The 8,925-nt window shown below is 51.4% G+C and overlaps 1 protein-coding gene across 1 annotated transcript; it reads right to left on the bottom strand.

The window, feature by feature from the left end:
* On the bottom strand, positions 1-1,091 carry LOC112884744 (protein DMP4-like). Its single transcript, XM_025950279.1, has one exon. The coding sequence runs from the start codon at positions 888-890 to the stop codon at positions 216-218; it is 675 nt and encodes a 224-aa protein (XP_025806064.1). The 5' UTR covers positions 891-1,091; the 3' UTR covers positions 1-215.
* Between the last annotated feature and the right edge of the window lie 7,834 nt (positions 1,092-8,925).

Below are 8,925 nucleotides of genomic sequence, written 5' to 3'. Positions count from 1 at the left end.
ATTTTGGTGTGGCATACCACATCATGCCTAGTGACTTACACGTATGCTGCCAAGAGTAGAAGTTTCAAGTTCATCAAGCTACTCGCCCCTTGACGGTGTTCATAATCTGTTTTTTTTTTGAGAGAGGGTGTTCATAATCTGTTGGTGCAATTTACTTATTTACAAGAATTGTAAATGGGGATGAATACAAACAGGCAGCGCGCCCTGAAAACAGATCAGTGCTTCGAGAGCGGGAAACCGATGCCGTGGCGGGTGGTCGGGAACGCCACGAACAGCATGCTCCCGACCACGCCGATGGCGACGGGCAGCACGGTGAGCACCTGCCTGGCGTCCTCCGACGGCACCGGGTAGAAGCACGACACCACGTTCTGGTCGAACAGCGCGACGGCGGCGAAGATCATCACGGACACCGCCGCGTGCACGAAGTCGAGGAACCGGATGCGGTACCCGGCCGCGGCGCGCGGGTCCGCCAGCGGCGCGCCGCCGTCGATGACCCAGAGCCCGCGGAACGTGGCGAACCCGTACCGGACGGCGCCCCCGGCGTCCCGGAAGCTGTCCGTGAAGCTGAGCACGAAGCAGGAGAGCGCGCAGAGCGCCAGGAGGGTGCCCGCCATGGCGCGGTTGGCGCGGATGCACTGGCCCCGCGCCGTGACGATCGGGGACAGCAGCTGGAACGCCAGCACGGTGCCCGTCGGCAGCAGCGTCGCCAGGTGCGCCGTGCTCTGGTACGTCTGGCTGATGGCCCGCTGGATCGGGCTCATGCCGCCGCCGTCCGCCAAGGAGCGCTTCTCCAGCAGAGGCCGCTGCGCTTCCTCACGGTTAGCATCGTCGCGCTCGTCATGCTGGGACTCCACGTCGTCGTGCCGCGCTGTCGCCGCCGCCGCCGCCATCGCCGCCGATCCCTCGCCACCACCTCGCGTCGATCGTCTTCGCCGACTGGGAGGTCAGTACTGGAGCATGTACTAGACCAATAACAAATGGCATATGCGGCCGCCGGTGGAACAACGCGCGGGGATTTAAAGGCCGCGGAAGAGGAAATCCATGTGGACGGAGGCGAGATCGGCCGAGCGTGTGAGGCATTTCCCGGTCGGCGATCGCATTGGCTTGCAAGGAACAGGCTCCTCTGCTGGCCGATAAACAAATCGGGGGAGCTTGCGGTTGCTTGCACGAGAAACGGCCGGACGGGCCTGTGTGTTTCCGCGGCTGAGTTCGGCCGTGGCTTGCTTTCGGTGGCGCTCCGGCCACGCCACCCTGAGCGCGCACGCTTCAGGCGCGCGACGCCATGCTTGCATCGCGAGGCCGGCCCGGTTGAGTAGCGGGAGGGCGCGGCGTGCTCCTGGTGGCTGTCCAGCGGCTTCCTTTTCGCGATGAGCTATGGGTGCCTCGTGCAGATCGGGCAGCAGGAGCGTGGTGCCGGGAAGATCTCTGACCGGTACTCCTAACCGCCCGATCGGCATGTCTCGTTGCATCCCGAATGATCTGGAGACAGTAATGTTTTCTTTTTAGTTTTGTATATATAAAAATGTGAGGCCTGTTTGCTTCGTTTTCTAATGAAAATGGGGCCTGTCCTTCTAAAAAAATATATAAAAAATGTGGTGTTATAGTCCGATTAGAGTTTTTATTCCACTTGGCAGAATAGGAGTGGATGCAGTAGAGTGTGCCTTGAACGCATAAGCAAGAAAGAAAGACACGTTGCTTGCAGTTTCAGGGAAAGCCCACCAAGGCCTCAATGCCCTCCCTGAAATAGCAGGCCCAACAGATGGATCCGATCCTTGTATTCTATTAAAAAGGATAGTCAATCTTACTTACTTGGGATTGTATGAAAATCTAGCCCGGTGGAGACACTGGATCATCTCATATTCTCATGTGCTCTCCTTGCACGTGTTCTCCAGCATCCTGATTCCTGAAACAAGAAGACAGACAGCCATTGCATGGCCTATGCAACCGGAAGGATCGTGATGGAATAAAACACTTTAGGCTACGCCAAGCAAAATGCTTTGCTAGGACAAGCCTCCTGCCGTGGGCCTGTTTCCTTTTCTCTTTACCAGCTGCCAATGGCAGCCCAGTGGCTTTCCTGTGCAGGGAGATTCCCCCACATTGCATTGCAATTTCTGCACGGCGTGCGCCAGCGGCAGGGGGTCCGGGAGAACATTGTAAAGCTGCAGGAGACGACAGCAAAATCCTTTGATCATGTGGTTCCCTTTTCTGTGCATGCATGGATGAAGCAACCGTAGCATGCTCTTAGGTTAGCCCTACTTGTATCGAAGTATCGTATCCTAGGTACTTGGCACTAGCACATCTTGCTCAATCAGCCGGTCATTTGTTATTTCCCCAGCTAGGTTCAGATCACTGCACCATGTGTTTGTAATTTGGCTGTCATTTCCACATTTCAGATCAGTAAACCAGTCCAAAACATTGACGTACTCTTGGTAGCCACTCACGAGAACAGTTCTAGTGATGATGCTTGGCAGTGTGCGCTGGCTTGTCGTAGCTCATTATTACTGACTCTACACTATACTTCTGCATGTGCTAATTAATTAGGTATTTATAAAAATTTCTGTTCACCGTATACTTTAGGAGTCACCGATATAAAATCGTTTATTTTAATTTCCTTTTCAGATGGCAGTAAAGTAAAATCTTACAAAGACATGAAAGTTGAAATCATTTTTCGATCAGTGTCGAATTGAAGAAGTGATTGCATCCCGGCCTGCACGAAAGTCTTCACCCCTACTACCGGCTAAGCGAATCATGTCTCGACTCTTGACAGCTGACACCTGCAGCATGCTCCACAGAACGTGCAACGAATTCCAATTAGGAAGTGCGGTGTCACCATTTTCAACAAGTGTGTGAAGGAGGACACACACATCCGAGCTTCCCCTGCAAGCTAAGGCAGCTAATTAAGCACTTGATTAAGATTAATTGCAGGCGCTCCCATACTAATTACGCAGATCGTGTGTACATAGCAATTTGTTAGGAGCGCTTGCTTGCAATGGCACATTCAATTTGTACAGGACGACCTGCTGCGCACACACTAGTACTTACGTTGATTCCACGCTAAAACGGGAGTCGACCTTGCTTTTGGAACATCTGATTACACCTAATAAACAGAAGTTACAGAGCTCATCCTCCATCCATGCGGACAAAATTTGTCTCTGAAGCAGAGCTGACGACATGACATGTCATCCTTTCGTTATTGCCAATTCAACAACGGGCTCTGCTTATTATTATACTGATAGTTACAAAGAAATACACACACGCGCGCGCGTACGTTTTGTTGCGGCTGCTTGGATGTGGATGGAGCTGTCTGTGCAGGCTATCTAGGGGTACGCTGTCATTTTCTGATGGAGGCGTAGTACCATACATATCCTCGCCCGGCCGATTGATCGATCGGTCGAGGGCGAACCCCTATGTTAGTGTCCGGCCGATCTCAGTTATCAGCAGCACGAGACACATGATCTGATCTGATCTGACCTGACCATTCGGTTTGGATTTTCAGCCACGCACGGCGAGCGCGGCGCCTGGTAGTAGTTCGCCCCGCCTAAAAGCAGGTAGGCTGAAACTAGGCGAGCTTGTGGGTGCAGGCTAATTGGGAGGAGGGGCAGCCGAAGCAGATCCCGGGTCACGACCAACCAGTTCCTGCCACGCCACCCCAACGGCACCCACCACCGCACCAGGTCTTCCCAACTGACATGGGGGATGCTTTCCGAGAGAGCGCTTCGTACCTGACATGATGCACTACTCCCACTATGTAATGCTTAGGAGTGTAAATGGGTGATCTTTAGATGCACCCTCGATCCTAGAATTTAGTTCAAATATTTATACTGATTTTCTACAAATATGGGTACATGTAAGAGTAATCAATGTACACCTCTACTCCTACTGCCTACCCCTGCTGCCTAGAGAATTGAACGTGCGCCCACTGTACACTGACCACTACAAGACCGGCTAACTAATCGTACAGTACAATGCCACGGCCTCTTGGTTGTCTGTTCTGCTCACTACTACCAGAGACGTGGGATTGGAGTACTATCCACTCATCACTGCATAAATTGAAATGTAGGGACTCGAAATAGATCTTCACAAAGCACATACGGAATCGAAGAAAGCAGTGAATGGAAGACAATGACGCAGCAGAAGGCTCCATCGGCGCAGGGTCTCTCCAGGACGGCCCGAGGCGGGTGAGTCCATGACGCGGCGCGGCGGCGGGAGACTAGCACCGGGACGGCAGGAGGGGGAGGGGGGTAACGGCACCCGGCGCGGACGTCTGTAGCTCCCCGGGGCGGCACGGGACGGAACATAGACGCGTCGACAGGCGGGGAAGCGGGCGAGGGTACCTCTGAAACGGCGGTCGGCGCGGACGTCTGCAGGAAGCAGCTCGCCGGGGCGGCGCGGGAGCCGGCGGCGCAGGGCCTCGACGGGACGGCACGGGAGCTCGTCGCCTCGCCGGGACGGCGCGAGGGGGAGAACAGGAGCCCGGCTCGGACGTCTGCTGCTGGCCGATGAGGCGCGGCAAGGGAAAGTGCGTCAGCAGAGGGTCGCCGGTGGGAGACCGAGTCGCGAGAAATTGGAAACCAATCGTCACCCCCATGATCGATCAGGAGCTGGCGAAGGGGGAAAAAATCGGACGGACGGAGGGTGGGTGGAACCGCCACGCCCGAGGGAAACCGGCGAAGGGGAGAAAAACCGGAGGCGGTGCAGGGTCGGGTCCCGGCGGGGGTACCGAATAACTATTCAGTTCTCAGGGTATCATATAGAAGTAAAATATATATATATATATATATATATATATATGTGCAAATGGAATTTCTCTTGCATACTATTTTTAAAAATGTACTGAAATTTGCTAGGATTGATCGATTGTTCTTGCATATTTAGGCTATGTTTGGATCCAAATGCTAATGGGTAAAATTGCTAAATTTTAGCACTAGTCCATCCAAATATAAATACTAATATGGTGAGCTAAATTTTAAATAAGATTTAAAAACTTTAGCACGGATATGATTGGTAATATATGCTAAAATTTAGCACTTACTTCTTCCAAACCTAAACCTTATACGCGTGCGGGTGCCTAATGCATTGACGCACGCGGCTCGGGTGGCCTTTTCTTTAGTGGGGTGAGGGGGCTAGCTAGCATCGTCTGCCTTGCAAGACACTCCACGGCGACCTCGTATCTGAACAAGCCGCTCAGCCCCCCGTCCTCCTGGACTCCTCCCTTCCTCTCCGGGCGGCCGCGCTGTGCGCGCGCGCGGTGGAACGTCCTGCGAATCCATAGTGTTGCCCCGCCTCCACTCCACCTGCCCTCCGGCTCCGCTCGCTGCATCTCGCACGTACGCACGAACGCATGAGCATGACGTCGCCCGGCCTCGTTAATTAATTATCCTTGCGTGTCACGACCGGGCTCGTGCTGGTGGGCACAGATGATGGCCGCTATATATATCTATCTCTTCCGTTTCGTACGCACCAAACCGATTATATACCTCTCGCTCCGTAATTATCCCACGCATATATATTTGCTCGTTATAGGAGCAGTAGAACTGGCTCTGGCTGCTAACCCAGCCAGCCAGCCAACCAGGTTCCAGATTTAGATATTTTTGTCATCGCCCGATCAATCTACGGCGCTGCATGATGCACTGCGTTCGGTCAGATACATCATACATTATATCATGCGATATATACCAAGAATAGAGCGTAGAAATAGTAGGATTAGCTACAAACGAGTGTAGAAATAATTTTTTATATATATATATAGATAATACTAAGAATAGAGCGTCCGATCTATTGGAAGCCCCATCCACCATCTAAAGCAGCGCTCCCATCCGGATAAAATCAGCCGCGCCGCTCCCCCCACACATCGTGTTTCCAGCGCATGCGCCACCTCGCCGCCCGCTTTTGCTTCGCTGCTGCGCGCTCCCACTCCCCGCCGATGCGCCCGCCTAGGCAGTGAGAAGGGCGGCGGTGGAGTCCCCGGTGGCCGTCGGGAAGAGCACGGCGATGCTCGCGCACTTGGCAAAATATAAATCGAAAAAAATTCAAAAAAAGAAACAGGAAAAAAAATTATTGGGGGAGGCATGCACAGCCAGCTACTGACCATTCTCACGACCTCCTGCACATAAACAACTCCCTCTACCACTGCACCATTGGACCAAGTGTGTCAACATTACGTTTTTATTCTCCACATATTATAAATAACCGAGTGTAAATTGTTTGTTTGAGATAGTAAATAAATTCAAATGAAAAGGTTGTTAACTACAAAGTGGCATAACATTTCGAGATCTACAACTTTTATTTTGGTAGTTTCTTCATCCGAGATCGTTTACAAAATTTGAATTTCAAATTTGAAAACTTGAAACGTATTTTAATATGACACAATAATTTCAAATCAAAAAGTTGTCAACTACAAACTTTCATAACTTTTTGAGATCTATAACTTTAATTTTGATGGTTTTTCCATTCGAGGTCATTTGCAAAATTCGAATTTTAAATTTTCTAAATTCAGATGTAGTTTTCGTTGACAAGATGACTTTAAATTAAAATGTTGCCAACTTTAAAATCTTATAACTTCTCAAGATCTACAAATTTTATTTTAGTTATTCTATCATTTCTTCATCTAACATGATAATTCTAATATTATTCACAGATCTTATATATCTCTCTTATAGTTTCATAAACTATAAGAGAGATATATATGTTTGTGAACAAATTTACATTTATTTTTTCAAATAAAAAATGTCCAAAACAGAAATTGTGCATCTTGATGAGTTATACAACTTTGTAGTTGAAAATATTTTTATTTAAATTAATTTACTACTTCAAAATATGATTTAAAAATTATCATTACCCAGTGTTCTAAAAAAACACTCGGCAAAGGGACTCTTTGCCGAGTGTCGAGAAAAGGCACTCGGCAAAGAGGCTCTTTGCCGAGTGTCAAAAACTTTGCCGAGTGTCTCTTTGCCGAGTGCCCGAAAAAAACACTTGGCAAAACACTTGACACTCGGCAAAGATCTTTTTTCCGGTAGTGAGTGCCCGCAGCTCTCGGCGACCGTAGCGCCCCCCTTCCCACCAGCTGCACGACGCCCGTGCTCCCCTCCGACCGTACGGCGCTCGCGCTCCCCTCCAACGGCGAGGCGCTCCGACGAGAAGGGCAGCAACACATAGAGCAGGATGGAGGAGAAGACACCGCTCCCTCCGCCTTCCGCGGGGCCCTCACTCGCCGTCGCAACCTTCTCGCTCGCCAGCAAGCCCCTGGCCCAACCCTCCGGGTGGTGGGGCAGCAAGCGGGATGCACGCGGTGGGGGGCCGGGCTGCCGCTCCCCGCGCCTTTCCCCACTCCGGTCGCTGCTCCCCCGCCAGGGGCGAGCCACGCCGGCTGCCGGATGAGCTCCGGGCGGCAGCCATGGCGGGTAGCTCCAGGAGGTTGCAGAGAAGGAGCGAACGGGAGGAGCACCTGATGATGATGTTGCAATAGGTATCTTATGATGTTGCAGTAGAGATTTTATGATATTGCAATGGGTACCTCATTGTGTTGCAACAGAGATTTTTGGATGTTGCGACGTTGCAGTGTTTGTGTTTTAATATTTCACTATGCTCAATCTCATCCTATCATATGGTGATTTTCGTTTGGAAATGTTGCATGAGACATGTGTTCGATGTTGCGGCGGGAATTTTTTCCTCATAATACGATGTTTACATTGAACTATTATTTTTTGCATTTTTAAATATTAAAATCTTACATTTTTATATTTTAGATGTCTTATTTTAGTGTTGCAACGGAGCATCCGATCTATCGGACGTCCGGACGCTAGCAACTCCGTCTGCATGTACGGGCAGGTTCTCATCATGCGTGCAGCAGCTGCGCCCTCGCACGGACGCCGCGAAAATACGATCGAGGCCCAGCAACCTCGATCGCATTCACGTACAGACGCTTCTCATATTGCCGGAGCCCAGATGCATGGAACGAGTGGAAACCATGTTTGGTGGGTCATACATGCATCAAACTTCTGCTGGGAATTGAAAAAAATGAAAGCAAGTTGCAGGGAATTAATCGATATCGGATGACCCGCACGCGGTTGGTTGGGAGAGCCTGCGCCTCTCCGCAGCAACGCGCTCGCGATCGCCGGCCGGCGTCGCGCGCGAGCAGGGAGCGAGGGCTGGGGCCCGACCGGCGCAGAGAATCCGGCCGGCCGGCCCTGGTTTCCTTCTCACGTATACGGAAACGGAAGAAGAGTTCGCGGTGCCTATACGTGAGGACCAAGCAACGTGCCATCATCCACCTACTGTGTGATCCTCCGATCCGACCCTAGCTTCGCTTGCCTTGGCTTGCTTGCGTGTTTCCTCATTTCTTGTGTACACACACAGGCAACAAACGACATAAAAGAGGAGAAAACGAGGCCAGGACATATCGTCTCTCTCGAGTCTCGATCGTGGGCGGCTCGTCGTCGTCCTCCATGCCTTTCGATCCCTAGCTTAATTAGACGATGCTAGCTTTGTAGTGCTTAGCTGCTGATGCTAGCTAGCTAGTGCCTCGAGCTCTCTATGCATGGATAGATGGTATCTGTCCTCGTCTTTGTTGGGAGAGACCACGGCGCTCGATCGATCGAGAAGCTGCTCGCATGGGCGATGTGTGTGTGTGTGTACACTGTTCGTACCGGCTGGGGATGGGGAAGTCACTGAATCTGCTAGTGTATGGTGGTGTGTGTGATCGCAGGTAGCTTTTAACAGGGACAAGCTAGCTAGCTAGCTAGTGAGCGGCGGCTTCCTCCTTTTCTCTCCCGGCCGGGCCTCGGTTCTCTTTCCTTGACCAACCCCCTTTGTTTGTTGTTCCCTCTCCGATCGATCCCTGTCGTGTGTGTCGCCTCTCTCTCTCTCTCTCTCTCTCTCTCTCTCTCTCTCTCTCTCTCTCTCTCTCTCTCTCTCTCCCTCCCTCCC

The sequence above is a fragment of the Panicum hallii genome, chromosome 3, assembly GCF_002211085.1.
Source record: "Panicum hallii strain FIL2 chromosome 3, PHallii_v3.1, whole genome shotgun sequence".
NCBI lineage: Eukaryota > Viridiplantae > Streptophyta > Magnoliopsida > Poales > Poaceae > Panicum > Panicum hallii.
This window is presented reverse-complemented; position numbering and strand designations above follow the sequence as displayed.